The following is a 27,136-nucleotide window of genomic DNA, read 5'->3' on the forward strand; positions in this document are numbered from 1 at the left end:
ACTGCGTGACCTTTTTGGATAGTAAACTGACCATCAGGGCAATAACAACCCGGACGGTTAGGTTATGAACGGTCTTGGAGTGAAAGATGTTGAACTTCTCTCTGAGGATGGCACGATACGCATCGTTTGCGTTCCGGGCCATAGCGAAGTAAGAAGGAATGAAAGGACACACGATTTGACGATTAAGGCCAGAGTACACTTGGTGAATCCAAAGCCTTTCGGGTCAACGCAGTCTAAGTTAAGAGCGTGGGTGACGAAAGCGCATGTAACACTGTGGAACAGAAAAAGGTCAGTAGGATTTTCGTCATCCTATGGGACGATCCGAGAGGTGAGAAGACGAGGCTAATACTAAAAGAAAGTTTAAAGGAGAACAGCATAACTTTCGGTATTATTTACGGACTAATAGGACTACGAGTTTACTGATGCAGTATAGGCGCGGCAAGTGATAGCACAAGGGATAGAACCGAAAAAGAAATTTGAAAATCGGACCACATATGAAGATTTGGCAGACCGAACAGTTTTTAAAAATTCCGACTTTACCAAATTTAGGGGCCTGTCAAGAGACGCCTAGATCACCTAGGGCGTTAAAATTTTGCACATATATGACAGCTATATCTGAATCTGAACCGATTTCTATGGAATTCACCAGTTAGGTCGAGAGTCATATAAAAATCTTTTCTGCCAAATTGCGAGAGAATCGTTTAACAAATGAAAATTTTATTGCATTATTACTGCAAATCAAACGAACATATATATTGGAGCTATATCTAAATCTGAACCGAGTTCGAGCAAACTTCTCAGATATTGTGGTAGTTGCCGATGAAGGCGTTGTACAAAGTTTTGGGAAGATTGGTCAATAAATGCGTTTGCAATGGCTCTAGGAGTGAAAATCGGGCGAAATACATATATGGCAGTTATATCTGAATCTGAACCGATTTCTGTGAAATTCGCCATTAAGGTCGAGAGTAAGAAAAAAAATCCTTCCTGCTAAATTTCGAGAGATTCGGTTAACAAATGAAAATTTTATTGAATTATTAGTGCAAATCGGACGAACATATATATGGGAGCTACGTCCAAATCTGAATCGATTTTTATACCCTCCACCATAAGATGGGGGGTATACTAATTTCGTCATTCTGTTTGTAACTACTCGAAATATTCGTCTGAGACCCCATAAAGTATATATATTCTTGATCGTCGTGACATTTTATGTCGATCTAGCCATGTCCGTCCGTCTGTCCGTCCGTCCGTCTGTCTGTCGAAAGCACGCTAACTTCCGAAGGAGTAAAGCTAGCCGCTTGAAATTTTGCACAAATACTTCTTATTAGTGTAGGTCGGTTGGTATTGTAAATGGGCCATATCGGTCCATGTTTTGATATAGCTGCCATATAAACCGATCTTGGGTCTTGACTTCTTGAGCCTCTAGAGTGCGCAATTCTTATCCGATTCGAATGAAATTTTGTACGGCGTGTTTTTTTATGATATCCAACAACTGTGCCAAGTATGGTTCAAATCGGTCCATAACCTGATATAGCTGCCATATAAACCGATCTTGGGTCTTGACTTCTTGAGCCTCTAGAGGGCGCAATTTTTATCCGATTGAAATGGAATTTCGCACGACGTGTTTCGTTATGATATCCAACAACTGTGCCAAGTATGGTTCAAATCGGTTCATAACCTGATATAGCTGCCATATAAACCGATCTTGGGTCTTGACTTCTTGAGCCTCTAGAGTGCGCAATTATTATCCGATTGAAATGAAATTTTGCACGACGTGTTTTGTAATTATATTCAACAACTGTGCCAAGTATGGTTCAAATCGGTCCATAACCTGATATAGCTGTCATATAAACCGATCTTGGGTCTTGACTTCTTGAGCCTCTAGAGGGCGCAATTCTTATCCGAATGGAATGGAATTTCGCACGGCGTGTTTTGTTATGATACCCAACAACTGTGCCAAGTATGGTTTAAATCGGTTCATAACCTGATATAGCTGCCATATAAACCGATCTTGGGTCTTGACTTCTTGAGCCTCTAGAGTGCGCAATTCTTATCCGATTGGAATGAATTTTTGGCACCAAATATTTCGTTATGATATCCAACAACTGTGCCAAGTATGGTTGAAATCGGTCCATAACCTGATATAGCTGTCATATAAACAGATCTGGGGATTTGACTTCTTGAGCTTCTAGAGGGCGCAATTCCTATCCGATTTGGCTGAAATGACGTATTTTATTTTTACTTTCAACAACTGTGTCAAATAAGGTTCAAATCGGTTCATAACCTGATATAGCTGCCATATAAACCGATCTGGGATCTTGACTTCTTGAGCCCTAGAGGTCGCAATTATTATCCGATATGCCTGAAATTTTGTACGACGGATCCTCTCATGACATTAAACATACGTGTTTATAATGGTCTGAATCGTTCTATAGCCCGATACAGATCCCATATAAATCGTTCTCTCTATTTTACTTCGTGAGCCCCAATGGACGCAATTCTTATACGAATTGGCTGAAATTTTACACAGGTCTCCAACATATAATTTAATTGTGGTCCGAACCGGACCATATCTTGATATCGTTTTAATAGCAGAGCAACTCTTTTCTTATATCCTTTTTTGCCTAAGAAGAGATGCCGGGAAAAGAACTCGACAAATGCGATCCATGGTGGAGGGTATATAAGATTCGGCCCGGCCGAACTTAGCACGCTTTTACTTGTTTCCAATGTTAATAGGCTTCGTCTCTAGGCCGAAAACATGCCCGTATTAAATTTGAAGACGATAGGATGAAAATTGCGACCTGTACACCAATTAACATGGACAGACGGACAGACAGACGGACGGACATAGCTAAATCGAATCAGAAAGTGAGTCAGAGTCGATCGGTATTCTTGTCTCTCTTCCTTTTGGGTGTTACAACCAAATGCACTAAGTTATAATACCCTGTACCACAGTAGTGGTGTAGGTTATACAAATGGAGTACCCTATTTTGTTCGGTTCAGCCTGTTTTGAGTCTTATTGAAACTAAAGACAGAAGATATGGTCAACATTTTTATTTTTATGGAATTTTTTTTTACTTTCTTTTATAAACAATTGTATCAACATTTTATTTTTGTTCTAATTAAAAATTTTTCTAATAATTTTTATACCCTCCACCATAAGATGGGGGGTATACTAATTTCGTCATTCTGTTTGTAACTACTCGAAATATTCGTCTGAGACCCCATAAAGTATATATATTCTTGATCGTCGTGACATTTTATGTCGATCTAGCCATGTCCGTCCGTCTGTCCGTCCGTCCGTCCGTCTGTCTGTCGAAAGCACGCTAACTTCCGAAGGAGTAAAGCTAGCCGCTTGAAATTTTGCACTAATACTTCTTATTAGTGTAGGTCGGTTGGTATTGTAAATGGGCCATATCGGTCCATGTTTTGATATAGCTGCCATATAAACCGATCTTGGGTCTTGACTTCTTGAGCCTGTAGAGTGCGCAATTCTTATCCGATTGGAACGAAATTTTGCATGACGTGTTTTGCTATGATATCCAACAACTGTGCCAAGTATGGTTCAAATCGGTCCATAACCTGATATAGCTGCCATATAAACCGATCTTGGGTCTTGACTTCTTGAGCCTCTAGCGTGCGCAATTCTTATCCGATCAGAATGAAATTTTGCACAACGTGTTTTGTTATGATATCCAACAACTGTGCCAAGTATGGTTCAAATCGGTTCATAACCTGATATAGCTGCCATATAAACCGATCTTGGGTCTTGACTTCTTGATCCTCTAGAGTGCGCAATTCTTATCCGATTGGAATGAAATTTTGCACGACGTGTTTTCTTATTATATCCAACAACAGTGCCAAGTATGGTTCAAATCGGTCCATAACCTGATATAGCTACCATATAAACCGATCTTGGGTCTTGACTTCTTGAGCCTCTAGAGTGCGCAATTCTTATCCGATTGGAATGGAATTTCGCACGACGTGTTTTGTTATGATACCCAACAACTGTGCCAAGTATGGTTCAAATCGGTCCATAACCTGATATAGCTACCATATAAACCGATCTTGGGTCTTGACTTCTTGACCCTCTAGAGGGCACAATTCTTATCCGATTTGAATGAATTTTTGCACGAAGTATTTCGTTATGATATCCAACAACTGTGCCAAGTATTGTTCAAATCGGTTCATAAACTGATATAGCTGTCATATAAGCAGATCTGGGGATTTTATTTCTTGAGCTTCTAGAGGCCGCAATTCCTATCCGATTTGGCTGAAATTTTGCATGACGTATTTTATTTTTACTTTCAACAACTGGGTCAAATAAGGTTCAAATCGGTTCATAACCTGATATAGCTGCCATATAAACCGATCTGGGATCTTGACTTCTTGACCCCTAGAGGTCGCAATTATTATCCGATATGCCTGAAATTTTGTACGATGGATCCTCTCATGACCATCAACAAACGTGTTTATTATGGTCTGAATCGGTCTATAGCCCGATACAGATCCCATATAAATCGTTCTCTCTATTTTACTTCGTGAGCCCCAATGGGCGCAATTCTTAAACGAATTGGCTGAAATTTTACACAGGTCTCCAACATATAATTTAATTGTGGTCCGAACCGGACCATATCTTGATATCGTTTTAATAGCAGAGCAACTCTTTTCTTATATCCTTTTTTGCCTAAGAAGAGATGCCGGGAAAAGAACTCGACAAATGCGATCCATGGTGGAGGGTATATAAGATTCGGCCCGGCCGAACTTAGCACGCTTTTACTTGTTTCCAATGTTAATAGGCTTCGTCTCTAGGCCGAAAACATGCCCGTATTAAATTTGAAGACGATAGGATGAAAATTGCGACCTGTACACCAATTAACATGGACAGACGGACAGACAGACGGACGGACATAGCTAAATCGAATCAGAAAGTGAGTCAGAGTCGATCGGTATTCTTGTCTCTCTTCCTTTTGGGTGTTACAACCAAATGCACTAAGTTATAATACCCTGTACCACAGTAGTGGTGTAGGTTATACAAATGGAGTACCCTATTTTGTTCGGTTCAGCCTGTTTTGAGTCTTATTGAAACTAAAGACAGAAGATATGGTCAACATTTTTATTTTTATGGAATTTTTTTTTACTTTCTTTTATAAACAATTGTATCAACATTTTATTTTTGTTCTAATTAAAAATTTTTCTAATAATTTTTATACCCTCCACCATAAGATGGGGGGTATACTAATTTCGTCATTCTGTTTGTAACTACTCGAAATATTCGTCTGAGACCCCATAAAGTATATATATTCTTGATCGTCGTGACATTTTATGTCGATCTAGCCATGTCCGTCCGTCTGTCCGTCCGTCCGTCCGTCTGTCTGTCGAAAGCACGCTAACTTCCGAAGGAGTAAAGCTAGCCGCTTGAAATTTTGCACTAATACTTCTTATTAGTGTAGGTCGGTTGGTATTGTAAATGGGCCATATCGGTCCATGTTTTGATATAGCTGCCATATAAACCGATCTTGGGTCTTGACTTCTTGAGCCTGTAGAGTGCGCAATTCTTATCCGATTGGAACGAAATTTTGCATGACGTGTTTTGCTATGATATCCAACAACTGTGCCAAGTATGGTTCAAATCGGTCCATAACCTGATATAGCTGCCATATAAACCGATCTTGGGTCTTGACTTCTTGAGCCTCTAGCGTGCGCAATTCTTATCCGATCAGAATGAAATTTTGCACAACGTGTTTTGTTATGATATCCAACAACTGTGCCAAGTATGGTTCAAATCGGTTCATAACCTGATATAGCTGCCATATAAACCGATCTTGGGTCTTGACTTCTTGAGCCTCTAGAGTGCGCAATTCTTATCCGATTGGAATGAAATTTTGCACGACGTGTTTTCTTATTATATCCAACAACAGTGCCAAGTATGGTTCAAATCGGTCCATAACCTGATATAGCTACCATATAAACCGATCTTGGGTCTTGACTTCTTGAGCCTCTAGAGTGCGCAATTCTTATCCGATTGGAATGGAATTTCGCACGACGTGTTTTCTTATTATATCCAACAACAGTGCCAAGTATGGTTCAAATCGGCCCATAACCTGATATAGCTACCATATAAACCGATCTTGGGTCTTGACTTCTTGAGCCTCTAGAGTGCGCAATTCTTATCCGATTGGAATGGAATTTCGCACGACGTGTTTTGTTATGATACCCAACAACTGTGCCAAGTATGGTTCAAATCGGTCCATAACCTGATATAGCTACCATATAAACCGATCTTGGGTCTTGACTTCTTGACCCTCTAGAGGGCACAATTCTTATCCGATTTGAATGAATTTTTGCACGAAGTATTTCGTTATGATATCCAACAACTGTGCCAAGTATTGTTCAAATCGGTTCATAAACTGATATAGCTGTCATATAAGCAGATCTGGGGATTTTATTTCTTGAGCTTCTAGAGGCCGCAATTCCTATCCGATTTGGCTGAAATTTTGCATGACGTATTTTATATTTACTTTCAACAACTGGGTCAAATAAGGTTCAAATCGGTTCATAACCTGATATAGATGCCATATAAACCGATCTGGGATCTTGACTTCTTGACCCCTAGAGGTCGCAATTATTATCCGATATGCCTGAAATTTTGTACGATGGATCCTCTCATGACCATCAACAAACGTGTTTATTATGGTCTGAATCGGTCTATAGCCCGATACAGATCCCATATAAATCGTTCTCTCTATTTTACTTCGTGAGCCCCAATGGGCGCAATTCTTAAACGAATTGGCTGAAATTTTACACAGGCCTCCAACATATAATTTAATTGTGGTCCGAACCGGACCATATCTTGATATCGTTTTAATAGCACAGTAACTCTTTTCTTATATCCTTTTTTGCCTAAGAAGAGATGCCGGGAAAAGAACTTGACAAATGCGATCCATGGTGGAGGGTATATAAGATTCGGCCCGGCCGAACTTAGCACGCTTTTACTTGTTTAATATTTTATTGTTACTTACTGGCATTTAATTCCTCGGAAGTTTTCGATTTGTACACCCACAATTCGGATTTCTCCACACTTTGACGCAATATATCCAGGTCATGTTTGATTTGTTTATACGATTCGACATCATTGTCCGAAACCAAAAGTTGTACCTAGATTTTTGTTTTTAATTTTTGGGTAGAATAAACAAATATTGCATTACATTAGGCATCGTTTGGGAAGTGTTGTTTAAAGGCTGTCTAAACATTTATATAAGTTATTTATTAAAAACAAAAGTACTAACTATACTTGTCCACTGGGTTGAAGAATTAGTAGTAGTTATGTAGTTATTGTGAGATTAGTACAATAAATATTTAATATATTTCCAAAATAAATCCATAATTAAAAATAATTTTAATTTTATATTGTATATATATATGAAAGGAATCGAAAGCATGTCAGAAATTTAATCAGAAAAATAATTATTATAATTAACAAAATTTCGTATACAAAGGTGTATAACGGGATGTTTAAAGTAAGCATGGCAAAGGAAAAAATATACAAACAACATTCAAACATTAAATACGCATTTTTTTGTAAAATATAAAATTAAAAAAAAAAAAATTAAAATAAAAGGTGATCATTAAAACAGTTTTGTAGGGTAGAGGGCAGTGACAACTTTTGTTTTATTTCCAAACGTATAGGAGATTGGGCCAGATCTCAAAACTAAATCACTTGCCTACTCACAAAACTATTTTGATAACACATTCATAACATTGAACAAACAACATGGGGGGGGTTGGGTGTTGGCTTGGGTTGTGTTTTTTGAGGGGGGGGGGGTGTGCTTTACTTACCTGACGAAAAGCTTGTAAAACCTCTTGACGCTGGCTAAAGTGCCGGAATAGCAGGTGCAGGGCACCCGACACTAACGGTGGATAATCATGCATTATTAAATGTAATAAGACCCGCAAAAAGGTGCGACCACCCTGGCCATCCAGATCCAGATTGGCCGCATCACCTTTCTCACAATCGAATATGCCCTCAGCTTGTATGCCAATTGACTCTAAATCGATATTCCTTTGACGCTGTTGAAATGCAGCAGCTGCCGATGCCTGCGAATCCGGGGGTAGCTGAGAGCTAGCGGATGAGGCATTGCTAGAACTACCACCACCAGTGGCCGCAGCCGCAGTTGCAGAGGCAACACTGGTCTCAACACCCTGTGTAGAACTGGTGTTGGTACCAGAGCCCACAGAGCCAGGAACTACACCACTGCCCGCAGTGGTCGAATCTGTGGTGGTGGTAGTCTGCACATAGGGCGCCGAGGTTACTGTGGCAGTAGACTCTGCATGGGCAAATTGATGGGCGTCACTTTCATCGAATTCGCGCTTGAATATCGATAGGAGGCAACTAATTCTATAATCCAAACGGACGTCCAGAATGAATTGTAGAATTTCTATGATTTTCAATTTTGTATCCATGACAAGGGGGAATTCTTTCATAAGCTGGGAAACCGATTTGCGTTGTTGCAGTGATGATATGGCCGGGGTGGCCATAACCTGGCCCACAGAGCCCAAGGCCAAACTGGTCATGACAGTGTTCATATCGCCTATGGAACGTAAGACACCGCCCTCGGCTAAATTGGCAAAAGGGAGAATAGACAAAAAAAAGTGTGTTTGTTTTTTGTTTGGTATAGTGATATGACAAAGTGTGGTGTTTTTAAAAAAGTAGAAAAATAAGTTCTACGTTTATTTTAAAAAAGTAGGAAAATGAATGATTTTTTTCTTCAAAATAAAAATTTCTTTCTCCTTTCTATTGCAAAGACTATGGAAAAAGCTGGACTTACCAATTTTCGAATCCTCTTCTTCAGCCGCTTTGTTGTTTTTAAATAAATTTGCAAATAATTTTTACAAACAAAAATAAATTATCATTTTTTTTTTTCAAAGCAGAGCCAAAGCCTTATTCGTTGCCAATAAGAGAAAACAAACTCAAATATTTTCATAACAACTAATTAGGTATAGGACTAAGAGGTACTTGAGGATAGTTATAAGGGGGTGTAATTGGAGACTTACATGGGTACTTACAATCGGTAACGGCAGCCTCAAAACGCCCAGCATTGGGGCCAGCTGCCGTGGAACTATCCATGCCACTTTCGGAGACACAATCCAAAATGCAAAGCAGAGTTTTGGTAAGCCGCAGCAAATCACTGAAGCTATAGAAGCCGAAATAGATTAAGTCACGTGCCAATTTCACCACCTGGAAACAAGAAAAACAAATATTGTATAAAAAAAAACTTTCTTAATTTTATTAAGATAAGGTTATAGATTACCTCAAATGTCAATTTGTTTTGTTCCTGATCAGTGAATAGCCAGACTTTGGCTGCCACATTACACAAATAGTTCTCCACAAATGCTATGGTGGTATTGAATTTTGCTCTCACTGCTTCCTTATTGAAATCTGGCTGTTGATTCTTGCCATCGTAACTGTTATAGAAAATTTTTTATATTTTTAAATACTTTTTTTTTTAAGCCAAACCTCTAACTCACTCTAGTATGGACATTTTCGATGGTATTTCACTCCATAGTCTGGCATATTTGACAGGTGTCACTGGTTCCTGAGGATCACGATCAACATGCAAATGCAGCATTAAACGACAAAAGGAAGCTCTTAGCTCATACGGCATGGTTTCGTCGGACATGCATCTGGAAGTCAAAATAAAAATAAAAATGTAAAAATCAAGAAGAATTAAAAACAAGTAAAAGCGTGCTAAGTTCGGCCGGGCCGAATCTTATATACCCTCCACCATGGATCGCATTTGTCGAGTTCTTTTCCCGGCATCTCTTCTTAGGCAAAAAAGGATATAAGAAAAGAGTTGCTCTGCTATTAAAACGATATCAAGATATGGTCCGGTTCGGACCACAATTAAATTATACGTTGGAGACCTGTGTAAAATTTCAGCCAATTCGTATAAGAATTGCGCCCATTGGGGCTCACGAAGTAAAATAGAGAGAACGATTTATATGGGATCTGCATCGGGCTATAGACCGATTCAGACCATAATAAACACGTTTGTTGATGGTCATGAGAGGATCCATCGTACAAAATTTCAGGCATATCGGATAATAATTGCGACCTCTAGGGGTCAAGAAGTCAAGATCCCAGATCGGTTTATATGGCAGCTATATTAGGTTATGGACCGATTTGAACCATACTTGGCACAGTTGTTGGATGTCATAACAAAACACGTCGTGCAAAATTTCATCCCAATCGGATAAGAATTGCGCACTCTAGAGGCTCAAGAAGTCAAGACCCAAGATCGGTTTATATGACAGCTATATAAGGTTATGGACCGATTTGAACCATACTTGGCACAGTTGTTGGATGTCATAACAAAACACGTCGTGCAAAATTTCATCCCAATCGGATAAGAATTGCGCACTCTAGAGGCTCAAGAAGTCAAGACCCAAGATCGGTGTATATGGCAGCTATATCAGGTTATGAACCGATTTGAACCATACTTGGCACAGTTGTTGGATATAATAACAAAACACGTCGTGCAAAATTTCATTCCAATCGGATAAGAATTGCGCACTCTAGAGACTCAAGAAGTCAAGACCCAAGATCGGTTTATATGGCAGCTATATCAGGTTGTCGACCGATTTGAACCATACTTATCACAGTTGTTGAATGTCATAACAAAACACGTGGTGCAAAATTTCATTCCAATCGGATAAGAATTGCGCACTCTAGAGGCTCAAGAAGTCAAGACCCAAGATCGGTTTATATGGCAGCTATATCAAAACATGGACCGATATGGCCCATTTACAATACCAACTGACCTACACTAATAAGAAGTATTTGTATTTATACGACCTACACTAATAAGAAGTATTTGTGCAAAATTTCAAGCGGCTAGCTTTACTCCTTCGGAAGTTAGCGTGCTTTCGACAGACAGACGGACGGACGGACGGACAGACGGACGGACATGGCTAGATCGACATAAAATTTCACGACGATCAAGAATATATATACTTTATGGGGTCTCAGACGAATATTTCGAGTAGTATACCCCCCATCTTATGGTGGAGGGTATAAAAAGAATTAAAAAAAATCTTAAAACTAATATCCACAGCAGTGGTCGGCACACTAACACATGTGCATACTATTTCCAATCCCTTGGGCTTATGTTTTTTTGACCGTACACAATAATGTGCAGTAGTATGTGCGTATTTTCCCACCACTGATCTATAGCCTTAGCATTCTCGTTATCTTATGCTTCTTTTATATGACCCGCAAATTTGCCTTTCCATTGTCCTTCGTGTCCTTTAATCCTATGAGAGCTTTATATTTGCACTGTGCAGTAGCACATCACCAAGCGAGAGCTACCAATGGCCTACCTATCTTTTGTGCAAATTAACACTGAGAAACAAACCATTCCATTGTTAGAAGACTGGTCACCCTAGTCCTTGGGATCATCTCAATAAGACAAGCAATCAAAAGCCTCACTTACAAAGATTGTCTTGGCTAAAGTTGTTGTTGTTGTCGCCATATTTTCATGTGGAGGTGGCGATCCTCGTTAAGCTCCTGTAGGTGAGCAAGCTCGTTCTGGTCCAAAGGACCGACGGCCTCGGGAACAGGTTGGCCATTGGTTATTTAAAGGCGCCAATCGCTCGCCTTGTCATATCGAGCATCATATGCACTCAGTATTTGTGGAAAAGCCGGTGTCGCCCGGCCTCTCACTGAGACTCTCCTCTCGATACCGCTGGTTGTTCGCGACTGCAGTTGTAGCTACTCCACTATCCGCAACCTTTGGACGCGCCCGGTGGCTCAAAGCTAAGCTTCTCGTGACAGTAATGAACACCACACAATGTTCCAGCCTGTGTGGTGCTCACAGTTATCCCGTGGGTCACAAGCGTCATCGTCGTAGGAGTCGCCTTCGGCGTGCTAGTTTTTGTTGTTCTAGCAGTGTGTTGTACACTGAGGCGGCTGCCCTTGCCGATGAAGGACTCCATCGAGTCAATCAGGTGCGTACAACCGGCTGCGATGGGATTGTACTGCATAATGTACTGCGTGCTAGTGGTCGTACTATGTTACTCCTTCGACTTCTCACGTGAGGCATTATAGGCAACAGCAACATCTAATATTGCCAGACGAGTGCCGGGAAGTGTATCATTCTTACAATTGAATTGCAACGGCCTCCGAGACAAGATCAACGAGATAGTTAATTTCATGAGTCAGAGCATATTAGTTGCAGCAATCCAGGAAATAGATCTGATAAACACCTTCAGCCTGCAACCTGCACATTTGTCACCAATACAATGTGCCACGCATGGATCGTTTAAGGAATGGAGGTGGGGGATTGACCTTCGTTATACATTATTCTATGCAGTATAGACCCATCTCGGTTGTGCCTGGCGCTAGGGACTTTCTCACCTGGGTACTGACCAGCGAGGCACAGATTTGGCAGAGCAAATTGAAGGATCAACGTTCTGCACAATGAATGAGGATGCTCACATTAGAATCACGAGGAGGTGCAGTAGCTCGCCAGACATTTCCATTGCATTTCCTGATCTCCTGAGTGATATATTCTGGCCAGCCGTCATTTCTTTGGGATCAGACCACCTCCCCATTAATCTCACCATCGACCAACCACCCGACTTAATAACTTCTAAGAACCGGACGTTTATCAATCTGAAGAAGGCAGATTGGGTCGGTTTCAGAGAAAACACCTCGAATGTGCTAGTTGTCGAGAGGAAATTCCGAGACATACTTAACGCAGCAACCGCTAGCTTTATACCAGCCGGTCGAATACCCCAAGTGTGGCTCAATTTCTCGACGTAGGCAGTGCTACTCGCAGACGAACATCATGGGATTCGTTGCACGGACTCCACTATCCCCAGAATCACCGAGCTGAATCTAGAAATAAACAGGGTTCTCAACAAATATAATTGGGATTTGTGGCTGGTAGCTTGAATCAATGTAACTTAGGTACCGGTTTAGAAAAGCTGTGGTCTACTGTTAAATCACTCCCGAACCCCGGTTGATGGGATAACAGGACCTCAGTCACTTTTGGCGACGTAACTGTGACTGAACCGAAAAGATGCGCCAATTTGTAGTGCATTCCGAGAGTGAGGAGGAGTGCCATTCGTCGTATCCGTAGTCTCCGAGCCGATGGACAGCCACCACAATTTACCGTGGGCGAAGGTACGTATGTCATCCGTGGCACTAAATCATCCAATCCGTTGGGCCCCGACGGAATCTCTACACTGTTGCTGAAGAATATGAATCTTCCTGGAGTTTAGTACCTTACAACTGTCCTCAACTTGTCATTGAACACTCTTATAGTACTTGATGTCTGGAAGATGGGCAGTGAGAGCTCGCTACTGAAGCCCGTCAAGGACTCGAGTATGGGGGAGTCGTACAGACCGATCTCCCTCCTCTCATCAATAGCCATGACATTTGAAAGACTACTCCTAACGAGCCTCGTTGGAGAATTCTCATTCGCCGAGCATCAGCATGAATTTCGAAGACAGCATAAAACGCTCAGGCCATGTGATAGGACGGTCCTCGTGACACTAGATCTATCGAAGGCTTTCGACACAGTCAGCCACTCCAAACTATTTGAGGACATCGCCAACACGTCCCTCCAGCCAGGCCTCACCACAGGCCTCCGTGATCGCCCGGAATACGTGAGATGGTGTGGTGTTAACGCGAGGACGTTGAGTGTAAACATCTTTACGTACAGTAAATTGGCCATCAGGGCAATAACAACCAAGGCATTAAGGTCACGAACAGTCTTGAAGTGTAGGAAGAAGATAAACGCCTTCTCTGTGGATGGCACGATTCGTATTGTTTAGGCGACTAGCCATAGTGAAGTAAGGGAGATGATTTGTCGATGATTTGCCGTCGGTAAACTTGGCTAATCGGAATCTTTCTCTCCTAGGTTGCTTAATTTAAGGCATATTTAAATTAAATATCTTCCTAAGACTCTTCAAAGACTGTGAAAGTGTTTATGACTTACTTTAGAATCAAATCGATATCCAAATGTGGCGAAAGATTATTCAAGGCCAAATATTGGCGATTCAAACACATGTTGGAAAACAAATTCAATTGATGGCGATAGTAGTTTAGTATGGCAATTTCCAGCTCCTTACCCTGGGCCACGCAGTTGGCCAAATCGGCCATGGAACGGGATTCCTGTAAAGTAAAAATAATAACAAAATCAAAATTTTGAACTTCAATCAAAAAACAAGTAAAAAGGCGTTAAGTTCGGCCGGGCCGAACTTTGGATACCCACCACCTCGGGTATATATGTAAACCACCTTTGATCAAAATTCGGTGAAAATTTCATACCTTATACTCATATACCTCATACCGATCTGAACTATATATGACACGGATGTCGAAAAGCCGAACATAAGTCACTGTGTCAAATTTCAGTGAAATCGGATTATAAATCCGCCTTTTATGGGGCCAAGACTTTAAATCGAGATATCGGTCTACATGGCAGCTATATCCAAATCTGGACCGATTTGGGCCAAGTTGCATAAACATATCGAAGAGCCTAACACTAAGCACTGTCCCAAATTTCGGCGAAATCGGACAATAAATGCCTCTTTTATGGGCCCTAAACCTTAAATCCAGAGATCGGTCTATATGGCAGCTATATTCAAATCTGGACCGATCTGCGCAAAATTGAAGAAGGACGTCGAAGAGCCTAACCAAACTCACTGTCTCAAATTTCAGCGACATCGGACAATAAATGCGTCTTTTATGGCCCCAAAACCTAAAACCTAGATATCGGTCTATATGGCAGCTATATCCAATTTTGGACCGATCTGTGCGATATTGCAGAAGTATGTCAAGGGGCTTAACTTAACTCACTGTTTCAAATTTCGGGGACATCGGACAATAAATGAGCATTTTATGGGCCCAAAACCATAAATCAAGAAATCGGTCTATATGGCAGCAATATCCAAATTTGAACCGATCTGGACCAAATTGAAGAAATATGTCAAAGGGCCTAACACATCTCACTGTCCCAAATTTCAGCAAAATCGGATAATGAATGTGGCTATTATGGGCCTTACACCATAAATCGGAGGATCGATCTATATGGCAGCTATATCCAAATCTGGACCGATCTGAGCCAAATTGACAAAGGATGTCGAAGGGCTTAATACAACTCACTGTCCCAAATTTCAACAAAATCGGATAATAAATGTGGCTTTTATGGGCCTAAGACCCTAAACCGGAGGATCGGTCTATATGGCAGCTATATCCAAATCTGAACCGATCTGGACCAAATTAAAGAAACATGTCAAAGGGCCTAAGACAACTCACTGTCCCAAATTTCACCGAAATCGGACCATAAATGTGGCTTTTATGGGCCTTAGACCGTAAATCGGAGGATCGGTCTATATGGCAGCTATATCCAAATCTGGACCGATCTGAGCCAAATTGACAAAGGATGTCGAAGGGCCTAACACAACTCACTGTCCCAAATTTCAACAAAATCGGATAATAAATGTGGCTTTTATGAGCCTAAGACCCTAAATCGGCGGATCGGTCTATTTGGGGCCTATATCAAGATATAGTCCGATATAGCCCATCTTCGAACTTAACCTGCTTATGGACAAAAAAGAATCTGTGCAAAATTTCAGCTCAATATCTCTATTTTTAAAGACTGTAGCGTGATTTCAACAGACATACGGACAGACGGACGGACATGGCTAGATCGTCTTAGATTTTTACGCTGATCAAGAATATATATACTTTATAGGGTCGGAAATGGATATTTCGATGTGTTGCAAACGGAATGACAAAATGAATATACCCCTATCCTTCGGTGGTGGGTATAACAAGTATCACTTGACTTACCTTGAGTCCCTTCCATTTGAGATGTATTTCGTATTTCACAATATCACTGCTGCTATCACCCTCCAAGCTGGCCCAATCCCAAGTGCTGTCGGTTTTGGTGGAAATCGAATCGGATTTGTCATCATCATCAATTACCTCCGTTAGAGGTGACAGCGGCTTGACTGTCTCCACCTGCTGCTGGTAGGAGCCATTCTTGTTGGTCTTTACAATCTTCACCTCGGTGTCTATGAGAATATCAGAATTTTTGGTACTCAAAACACTTTTGCAAATCAATTCCTGGGTAACGGCTATGGCTTTACGATTGGAGACACATAAATCCGAGAGATAATCCAAAAAGCGGGAATCCCAATTATGCATATTCTTACGAACCAAACCCACAAAAGTTTCTATTTCAGCAGCGGTGATGTGTTTCTCCAGCAGTTTTCTATTGTTGTGCAGCAAAGCAGTGATGGTATCCTCGGCCAGTATGTCATAGCCAATTTGCTTTTGCATAAGGCCAAAATGTTTGGCTATATACTCCTGATTCTTGCGATAATCCTGTTGTGATAGTCTGAGAATGCGATAACACAGGCGGAATATATTCTTGTAGGGGCTATTTTTGGGATCACTTAGCTCATCCAGCCTAAGGAAGGGACCATCTCCACCAGGATGATCTTGAAAGGGTCCTTGCAGTATTTTAAAGAGTTGTTTCAATATGTATTGCTCTCTTAGCAACTTTTGTCGATCCCTATTGGGATTTTTTATGGTCAATTCCAAGGCTTTAGTCTTATTTTGCTCATTCTCCATGCCCGCTATGAAGTAGACAATATCCTGCAGCAGGGATATCAAGGACTTTCTCTCATTTATGGATATGCTGCCGTTATCTAATTTGGCGGTGACAGTTGCCAAGACCTTGCAGGCATCATTGGCAAAATCCAAATCTCTGACTTCAACAGGAGACACAGGAATGAGGGCGAAAGCCTCTTTGTCCTCCTTAATGGGTGAACAGCAGACCTTGGACATAACCGGCTTGTCATCATCTATGTCAATGGGTATGGAGGTGGCATGTACCCAGGTATTGGAGCACAAATGGCGCAAACGCACATAGCTCGATTGGGGTACTAAACTATCGGCGCGTGCCATGGTAGTGGGATCCAGTTCGAAGACAGTGGCAATATCGGTGGAAAAGGGAACAGAGACCAAGCGGTAATGTTCTAACTTGCCTTTTTCTTGAAAAAAATAAACCAAAAATGTTAAAGGGGTTTAAAAAACTTGTACTACACTTCTCACTCACCTATCATAGTGGAATTGCAGCTTATACCCGAATCCTTGGTGTTCTCTGCACTTAAATTCAACAGCTGCGTGGGAGTCTGATGCATTTGTTGTTGCTGCTGTAGTTGGCTAATATTGGTGGGAAGATTGCTGCTCAAGCCGCCGCCACCATTTTCAGAGTCCAGCTCTGCTGCCAGATAGTAGCCGGTGGCCAAGTGTTTAAAACGATACAAGGAATTCCAATGACCGGCTCCACCTCGGCAAGAATCATGCTGTACTACTTCTATCTCCCACAAAGCTTTACTAGAAGTGGCCGCTGTGGCACTGGTCCTGCCTGTAGTCCTTAGGAAAACATGCTGCTGTTTCTTGTACTCATCCATGGTCAAGAATTTCTCTTGCTCTGCATGAAACAAACGCACCACATCTCCTCCTTTCAATATGTGATCCTGATTCTCTTTGTGTTCCATGAACAGCGTTATCTTCCACGAAGTGGAGGAGTTTAAGACATTCACCTCCTTGCATCCTGGATTATCGGGCAACTCATAATTGGAGGCTACATGGAGATTTTGTTGATCTGCATTGACAGGATTGAGTATGACTTTATCGCCCACCACCACATTGTCACCGCTGGATCGCAGCTTATAGAAGGGCATGATGTAAAACCATGAACCCTCATTGCCATTGGCATCCAGATACACACGCATGGCATTTTTCTCCAACAACGAGGGAAGACGTTTGTTCACAGTCAAATATTTGTTGGATTTTAGATGCAGCAATTGCACCACATTGCCATATTGTATGGAGGTGCCCAGGAGTTTTTTGTTTTCCGTCTCATTTTGTTTCTTCTCAATTTCGGCGGCATGCTGTAGAAAAAAAAGAGACAATGTAAGGTTTGGGATTCAATATTTTTTAGTGTGGGAAGAAACGAATTGAACTATCCATAATATAAATCGTCATATGAAAAGAGGGCTTACATCCATGTCTTGAGGCTAAAAGGACAGCCTTGGTCCTTATCTTACATAACTCTTTTACATAACTAAAAAAAATCCTACTACAACTAAATATATGTACTTTTTGTCCAAAGATTTAAATTTTGGGCGCTGTGTTGAGGAGAGCGAATCTTTATAGAAGAGAACATTTACATGTCTGAAATACTCACAAATACCACTAGCAATAGCTAGTGCCTGAGATGTCACTCAAAATTGGAAAGACTTCCACTCTTTAGGGGGCGTGAACTTCTTATCTCCAAAATACCACATACGACTGATGAACAATCAAAGTTCGCAATCGAAAGTTTCTGTTTTAACTATACAGACTTCTTGTCGATGTTTTTAAAGAACTTGAGCTAGATGCCTAAGGAACGCCTCTTGGTAGGGTTAACTTTGCATGCATCTACGGTAATGGCGTAGACAACTGTTTTTCTGCCTTGATGTTGACTATCCATCATGGTCGCTTTTTCCTTACTACTTAGGAGCTTTTTTTAGGGAGCATTGAGAAAGTTGTTTGGATAGGCGAAGGTCAGAGGTCTTACCATAAAGATCTGCCCTGCTTAGAATGGGACTGATGCTCTCTCAGCAATTAAAATAAAGCCATGATTTTTAGCCAGAAATTGAAAATTTAAATTGAAAGGGGGACTGAACAAGCCTTATTCCTACTGCAACTAAAAAGGTAGAATTTGGAGGCTTAGGCCGGCAACAGTTAACTGTATGTTTATGGCGGTGATGCAGCCGATTCTGACCAATAGATGTCTGTTGTAGCATAAGGCTCTAAGTAGTTGCTTCCTGTTGATTAAAGCCATGTTTTACATATAAAGTATATATAAGGCTGAGCGAGTGAGAACCTGGCAAACGTTGGGCGTCCTCCAATCCCAATACGATAGGTAGAAGTCGGGGATTTAGCCCAGGGGCGGTGCACTTTATGTTAAGGGGAGATAGGCCGATTCTCACCTAGGTATGTGTGGTCCGGTTCTGAGCAGTAAGGGGTTATGGGTTAAGAGGGACACATTTGCTAGATCCTTCATTGAGTTCCTAGGAAATGGCGGCAGACGAAGGTCTTTGCGATCCTGAAAAATCTTAGACGGTCCTGATGAAGGTGCCGCTGTCCGATAAGAATATCACCTTATCCGTGAACAGTCTGGACGTGCTAAAGGCACTGACGTTGGGCCTTGTGATGATATCGATGATCTTTAGAAAATGTAGGCATCTTCTTTGACCCATGGGTAAGGTTATCAGAGGAGGGTAGTTTTAGTATAATTTCCTTGTGGAAAAGGTAGATTGAGTACCTTTTCTTTAGGGAAATTGCAGTCTCGTACTCTCTTCTTAGGATAATGGTAGTTTAAATACACATTTCTTTAGGAAAATGACTGTGTTTGTTTGTAGTTTTAGTATCATTTCTTTAGAGAAAGGGTTGTTTCAGTATTCTTTGCTTAGAGAAACGAAAGCTTTAGAACCCTGCCCTTTCCTTAGGGAAAGGGTAGATTTAGTACCCTCTCTTTAGGGAAAGGGTAGTTTTAGTAACCTGTTCTTAGGAAGCGGATACTCTAAGTACCTTGCTCTTAGGAAAGAGATAGTTTTAATGCCATTTCCTAAGGGAAAAGTTAGTTTTAGTAAACTTTCCCCAGGGAAAGAGAAGTTTTAGTACCCTTTCTTTAAAGGGTAGTTTTAGTACCCTTTACTTGAGCAAAATGTAGTTTAAGTAGCCTTTCCTTAGTTAAAGGGCAGTTTTAGAACTCTTTTCTTAAGAAATGGGTAGTTTTAGTACCCCCTTTTTGGGAAAGGGGTAGTTTAGCACCCTTTCCCTTGGGAAGGGGTAGTTTTAGTACGCTTTCCTTAGAGAAACCGTAGTCTTAGTACCCTTTCCTTAGAGGAAGGGTAGTTTTAGTATCCTTTCCTTAGGGAAAATGTAGTTTTAGTACCCTTTTCTTACAAAAAGGGTAGTTTTAGTACCCTTTTCTAAGGGAAAAGGTAGTTTTAGTACCCTTTTCTTAGGAAGAGGATAGTTTTAGTACCCTTTCCTTAGGAAAAGGGTAGTTTCAGTACCCTTTGCTTAGGAAGAGGGTAGTTTTAGTGCCCTTTCCTTAGGGCAAGGGTAGTTTTAGTATCCTACCTTGGGCATAGGGAGTTATAGTACCCTTTTCTTAGGAAGAGGGTAGTTTTAGTAGCCTCTTATTAAGAAAAGAGTAGTTTCAGCACAACTTTCCCAGGGAAAGGGCAGTTTTAGTACCCTTTTCTTAAGGAAAGAGTAGTTTCAGCACAATTTTCTCAGGGAAAGGGTAGTTTTAGTACCCTTTTCTTAGAAAGAGAATAGTTTTAGTACCCTTTCCTTAGGAAAAGTGTAGTTTCAGTACCCTTTGCTTAGGAAAAGGGTAGTTTTAGTGACCTTTCTCTGGGAAAGGGTAGTTTTAGTACGCTTTCCTCAGAGAAACGGTAGTTTTAGTACCCTTTCCTTAGAGTAAGGGTAGTTTTTGTTCCCTTTCCTTAGGTAACGGTTACCCTTCTCTTAAGGAAAGAGTAGTTTTAGTACCCTTTCCTTTGGAAAAGGGTAGTTTTAGTACCCTTCCTTGGGCAAAAGGAGCTATAGTACCCTTTTCTTAAGAAGAGGGTAGTTTTAGTACCCTCTTATTAAGGAAAGAGTAGTTTCAGCACAATTTTCTCAGGAAAAGGACAGTTTTAGTACCCTCTTCTTAAGGAAAGAGTAGTTTCAACACAATTTTCTCAGGGAAACGGTAGTTTTAGTACCCTCTTCTTAGTTTTAGTACCTTTCCTCAGGGATAGGGTAGTTTTAGTAATATTTCCTTAGGGATAGGGTAGTTTTTGTAATATTTCCTTAGGAAAAGGGTACTTTTAGTACCCTCTCCTTGGGCAAAAGGTAGTTTTAGTACCCTTTCCTTAGGGCTATCCCTAAGAGGAGTTATAGTAACCTTTTCTTAGGAAGAGGGTAGTTTTTCTTCTTAAGGAAAGGGTAGTTTCAGCACACTTTTCTCAGAGAAAGGGTAGTTTTAGTAATCTTTCCTTAGCGAAAGGGTAGTTGTAGTACCCTTTCCTTAAGTAATGGGTAGTTTTAGTACCCTTTTCTTAAGGAACGTGTAGTTTTAGTACCCTTTACTTACGAAAATGGTAGTTTTGCCTCAGGGAAAGGGTAATTTTGGTACCCTTTCCTTAGGGAAAGTGTAGTTTGGGACCCTTTCCTTAGGGAAAGGGTAGTTTTGGTACCCTTTCCTAAGAGAAAGGTAATTTTGGTACCCTTTCCTTAGGGAAAAAGTAGTTTTAGTGATTTTTCCTTTGATAAAGGGATGTTTTAGTACCATTTCCTTAGAGAGTAATTTTATTATTCTTTCCTTGAGGAAAGTTTAGTTTTACTACCTTTTGCTTATGGAAAGTGTAGTTTTATTACCCTTCCTTTTGGAAAAGAGTAGTTTTAGCCATTCAACATTTCAAAGAGATATCTCTACCCGTTCTCAAATGACAAAATTTTTTCTAGGTTTATTCGATTTTATACTACAGTGCAACATTTACGAGCATTTCAGTCTTACAGAACTTCTTTACTAAGAGGTTTTGCTTTGAGAAACGCCATTCTGACACTGCTATATGTCTCTTATAGTATGGCCTATTCGGAAAAGTTGTTTTCAGCAAACTAACAAAACCATATTGGAACACTGGCAATTAACTCTGCCTAAGATGATGTGAGTCTGTATTAAAATTCTAGCATTTCAACTACAATTATATTTACATTTACCATCATTTCTGCCTTTTAAAACTTCTTAGAAAGAGTTGTTGCTTTTTGCCCCTTATGCAAATATGCCCATGAACATTCCATAAAGGAACTGGGGAAAACTTCTCACAATTCAATAAGTGCTGTCCGATTCAATTTTAAGCTCAATGATAAGGGACCTCCTTTTTATACCCGAGTTCGAACGGCATGCCGCCAGTGACAACTCTTTGGGGAGAAGTTTTTACATGGCAAAGTACCACACAAATGTCGCCAGCTTTAGGAGGGGATAACCACCATTGAAACATTTTCTGATGTTCCTGTCAGTATTCGAACCCAAGCGTTCAGCGTCATAGGCGGACATGCTAACCTCTGCGCTACGGTGGCTTCCCCCTTATCATTGGGCCAAACAATAATATGCTACCGTTCAATAAACACAACTTCTCTTTGAAGAATTGAACTGTAAGCCAAAAGGCTGAATTATACCAAGTTATAAAGGTGAACCATTTAAACCATTCACAGTGGCTATAATCACAATTTAAAGCAATACTTACATGCAATCTCTTCAATAAATTTGTATCTGTATTTGAGCTGGCTGATTGTTTGGCGGCTTTCCAGAATTGCTTCTGAGCCGAATATCGATTCATGGGACATACTTTTATCAGACAATCTGTAATTTGAGGTAGAAAGAGAGAGAGAGAGAGAGAGAGAGAGAGAGAAGCATACAAGAAAAAAACAAACAGGCTATTAGCAGGGGCGTGTTAACGATGCTAATCATTCATGCATCTCAACTTACCACGAAACTTTTTGGGAGGAAAATTTAAATCACCAGCCTCAGGACATACCACCGTACGATCATCAACCAAACTAAAAAGAAACAACAACAACAAAGACAAGACCATAAAAATCAAAAATCTGATATGCAATTAATTTTGTATAGTTGAAAATGTTTGCAACTTACCCAAGAGTACTGAGAAAGCCACAAACACTGCCTTCGGCAAAGAGTGATACAATATCACCCAAATGCAAAAAGCTGGCTGAACCAATTATATTGTCACCCATTGTTGAGGCCGTGCTGCTATCTTCTCCGCCAGAGACCAAATTGGAATGGAAAAGAGGAAATAAAAAGACATACAGAACGATAGCTTTAAGTTAATATAGAAGCTCATACAAAAGCTAAGAAAATACACTCGGAGAAAAAAGTTAAAAAAAAAAATACTGAAAATGAGATTTTTATCCCGGGAGTCTTCAATGACTTGAAAGGCAATGAGTAACCTTTGGGTGAGCCATTCGATATCTATATTGTCTCTAGCGCTAAACACATCCTTTAGACTGGATTTTTGGAGTGGGCAGATACCTCTAGGTTGCTGTGTTTTTCTTAATCATGGTTATTGGCTTGGCATAGTCAACATTTTTGCACCCTTCTGCGAGACCCGTTATTTTCTAAAATAATGGTAAGGGTGAGGGTGTATTCCCTTCACTTCTGCGGACACCACCAGTAGGGCTAAACTTTACATTGTGTGCGGAAATTTCAGGAAAATTTGTTAAGCAGTTCTTAAGTCTATACCGAACATACAAACAAACAAACTTTGACTCGTTTTATATACAAGAAAGAAAATATTGGGTTGCCCAAAAAGTAATTGCGGATTTTTCATATAGTCGGCGTTGACAAATTTTTTCAACGGCTTGTGACTCTGTAATTGCATTCTTTCTTCTGTAAGTTATCAGCTGTTACTTTTAGCTTGCTTTAGAAAAAAAGTGTAAAAAAAGTATATTTGATTAAAGTTCATTCTAAGTTTTATTAAAAATGCATTTACTTTCTTTTAAAAAATCCGCAATTACTTTTTAGGCAACCCAATAAATGTCTGCATTAAATTGCAATAATTAATGTACGGTACTTTCATATCCTTGCTATTTTTCTCTGAGTGTATTTTGCCTTAGCTGCTTGTTCTTCTTACCTAAGCACACTGCATATGATGTCTTTTTCTACAAGTGCCCATACATGTGATGAAGGGGTTTAAGCGCCCAAGTGGTTATTCTTAAACATGCGACGACAAACTTGGACTTAGTAAACGAAAGCCGCCAAACAGAAGCGCATAGGACGATGATAATGATGGTTTCGACGTCGAAGCCGATGGCAACAACAATTATGAGGTGGATAACGAAGAACGTTTTAATGGTGGTGGTCTGGTTGAGGAGGTGTTTCCTTTGCCCTACAGCTTGGAGCAAACTGTTGCACTGTGTTGTTTGGCCTTTTCTTTCTTATCGTCAATTTGTTGTTGTTGTTTGCTTTGGATTTCAACACATGGGAGGCATAACAATGTTGGTTCTTAGTTCCTCAGGTTCTCCTTTGTGTTGGCCTTTACTAACTCTTGGCCCGCCGTTGGTGGTTGTTTGGGGTGGTGGTTATGGTCTTTTTTTAGTGTGTCTTTTAGCTCTGTAACGATAAAAATGGAAACAAAGGGGGTAAATTATTCACCATTCTTTTTTTTAGCTTGCTGTTGATGTTTAAAAGAACATTCCTTCCTTGAGCAGTGTGTCGTGGGTGAGTGTATAGTAGTCATTTTGTTGTCACAGGTGTAGGTTACATTAGGCACTGGGTATGTAAGAACATTGTTTTGTAAAGAAGAACATGAAGGCAAACGAGGTGTAGAGGCTAGCAAGACCATATGAAGATGATATGACCACACAAATCTATTTTTTGGAGTGATTTTACTATCAGCCTAACAAAACTTGCCTTGCCCGGTGTGCTTTCGCTACACCCTTAAGTGTTTGCGGCCCCCGTATTGCTATCATCCAACTTTGAAAGCCATTCACTGACAAAAAGTTGGCCCAAAATTTAAGATTTTTCCTTATTCGAAGGATTTTAGCAATTATAACGACCCAAACAACCAAAACTTTTAAATAAAGATGATTTAATTAGTTTTATTATACCCTCCTCCATAGGATGGGGGTATACTTACTTCGCTATTCCGTTTGTAACACCTCGAAATATTGATCTAAGACCCCATAAAGTATATATATACTCAACCGTCTTGACGTTTTAAGTCGATCTAGACATGTCCGTCCGTCCGTCTGTCTGTCTGTCTATCTGTGGAAGCACGCAAGTTTTCGAAGGAGTAAAGCCAGGCGCTTGAAATTTGTTCCTGTTTGTGTAGGTCGGAGGCCAACGTGGCTCAGAGGATAGCATGTCTGCCTATGGCGCTAAACGCCTGGGTTTAAATCCTGGCATGAATACCAGAACAAATTTCAGCGGTGGTTATCCTCTTACTAATGCTGGCTACATTTGTAAGACATCCTACCATGTTAAAACTTCTTACCAAGTGGTGTCGCTATGCGGCGCGCCGTTCAGACTCGGCATAAAAAAGTAAGCCCCTTATCATTGAGCTTATACTTAATCGGACTGAACTAATTGATATGAGAGAAGTATCCCCTGTTCCTTAATGGAATATTCATGGGAAATTTAGTAGTAGTGTAGGTCGGTTGGGATTTTAAATGAGCCCTATATCCGATCTACAAATTTTACTTTTTGAGCCTCTATAGGGCCCAATTCTTATCCGAGTCTGTTGAAATTTTGTACAATGACTTCTCCAATGACCTCCAACTTACGTGCCAAGTATGGTTCAAATCGGCCACAAAACCTGATACAGCTCCCATAAAAACCGACCTCCCGATTTGACTTCTTATGGCTCTAGAGGGCGCAATTCTTAATGGATTTGGCTAAAATTTTGTACTACGACGTCTTCTTTGGATGTACCAAGTATTAAAGGACGTACCAAGTATGGCCCAAATCGGATTAAAACCTGATGTAGCTCCCATATAAGCCGATATCCAGATTTTATTTCTTGAGCCTCTAGAGGGCGCAATTCTTATCCGATTTTGCTGAACTTTTGGACAATGAATTCCCCAAATGACTTTCAACTTACGTGCCAAGTATGACCCGAATCGGCCCAAAACCTGATATATCGTCATAAAAACCGACCTCCCGATTTATTATCGGATTTGGCTAAAATTTAGTACTACGACGTCTTCTATGAAATTTAATGGTCGTACAAAGTATGCTTTGAATAGGTCTAAAATCTGATATAGCTCCCATATAAAAAGATCTTCCGATTTGACTTCTTGAGCCTCTAGAGGGCGTAATTCTTATCCGATTTTGCTGAAATTTTGCACAATGACTTCTCCAATGACGTCAAACAAACTTTCCACCAGATTTTACTCCTTGAGCCTCTATAGCGCGTAATTATTATCCGATTAATGTGAAATTTTGAATTCTCTCTATATTCTCTAATATACGTGCCAAATATGGTCTAAATCGGTCCATAACCTGATATAGTTACCATGCAAACCGATCTCCACATTTTACTTCTTAAGCCCCTCTAAGACGATATTCTGTTCTGATTTGGGATCTACTATAGTCTTTACAATGATAAATAGTAGGACAACCAGCGAACTGCTCAAATACAAACAGCATGCCTATATCAATTGAAGATCGGTGGAGACTGCCCTGCACGAGGTTGTGCATAAAATAGAAGAATCTTTCGTTGGCAAGGCGTACTCATTGGAGGTTTGCATTGACATCGGGGGTGCGTTTAACAATGTGCGGACCGACACATTGATCCAATCCTTAGACCAGTACCGGGTGGACCGGATCCTTAGAGACTGGATAAATTTGCTGGTCCAATGACATATATATATAAGGGGAAAAGTGGCACAGGGCACACCACAGGGGAGCATTTTATTGCTACTCCTTTGGGTGACCACCATAAATAACCAATTACGAATGCTGACTGAGGAGGGATTTGAACCCATCTGCTTTGCAGACAATATTATAATACTTTTTAAAGGTAAGGATCGGAACCAGCTAAGCAGAAAGGCTGAAAGGGTCTTGCATATGGCATATGACTGGGCTAAACCTAGGGGTTTCAATGTTAACCCAGAGAAGACTGCAATGTGCCTGTTCACGAGAAAGACGAAGGAGGGCCAATTTGACACACCACGTCTCCACTATAAAACGATTTCGATATCTGACAAATTCAAATACTTAGGATTGATCTTGGGAAGGAAACTTAATTGGAAGTGTCATATTCAGAAGCGTACTGAGAAGGCTCACAGATGTTGGGCACTGTAGACAGGCCGTAGGCTCGAAATGGAGCCTAAATCCGAGGATAGTCCAATGGCTCTACAGGAGCGTGATTAGACCAATACTTGCTTACGTCTCAGTAGTTTGGTGGACTGCTATTAAGAAAAGGACCATACAACATGTTCAAAGAACATGTTGGTGGAGCGATGAGGACCACGCCCACTAGGGCACTG

General features: G+C 40.6%; 1 protein-coding gene across 4 annotated transcripts in view; it reads right to left on the bottom strand.

Moving 5' to 3' along the window:
• LOC106090477 (inositol 1,4,5-trisphosphate receptor) overlaps nucleotides 1-27,136 on the bottom strand; it is a 152,389-nt gene that overhangs the window by 16,101 nt on the left and 109,152 nt on the right. The window contains exons 3-16 of one of the 4 annotated variants that reach the window (XM_059361367.1): nucleotides 23,779-24,257; nucleotides 22,782-22,902; nucleotides 22,617-22,687; nucleotides 22,375-22,490; nucleotides 17,136-17,976; nucleotides 15,863-17,070; nucleotides 14,004-14,179; nucleotides 9,529-9,684; nucleotides 9,312-9,465; nucleotides 9,055-9,238; nucleotides 8,829-8,855; nucleotides 7,840-8,618; nucleotides 7,290-7,301; nucleotides 7,023-7,158 (exon numbers count right to left, since the gene is read on the bottom strand). In XM_059361367.1, the coding sequence (XP_059217350.1) occupies nucleotides 7,023-7,158; nucleotides 7,290-7,301; nucleotides 7,840-8,618; nucleotides 8,829-8,855; nucleotides 9,055-9,238; nucleotides 9,312-9,465; nucleotides 9,529-9,684; nucleotides 14,004-14,179; nucleotides 15,863-17,070; nucleotides 17,136-17,976; nucleotides 22,375-22,490; nucleotides 22,617-22,687; nucleotides 22,782-22,882 (3,961 nt within the window). In that variant the 5' untranslated portion in view covers nucleotides 22,883-22,902; nucleotides 23,779-24,257. The remainder of the gene's footprint in view (nucleotides 1-7,022; nucleotides 7,159-7,289; nucleotides 7,302-7,839; nucleotides 8,619-8,828; nucleotides 8,856-9,054; nucleotides 9,239-9,311; nucleotides 9,466-9,528; nucleotides 9,685-14,003; nucleotides 14,180-15,862; nucleotides 17,071-17,135; nucleotides 17,977-22,374; nucleotides 22,491-22,616; nucleotides 22,688-22,781; nucleotides 22,903-23,778; nucleotides 24,258-27,136) is intronic. The other 3 variants (XM_059361369.1, XM_059361368.1, XM_059361370.1) reach the window with 3 other exon arrangements.

This window comes from Stomoxys calcitrans, chromosome 2 (genome assembly GCF_963082655.1).
Source record: "Stomoxys calcitrans chromosome 2, idStoCalc2.1, whole genome shotgun sequence".
NCBI classification, from domain to species: domain Eukaryota; kingdom Metazoa; phylum Arthropoda; class Insecta; order Diptera; family Muscidae; genus Stomoxys; species Stomoxys calcitrans.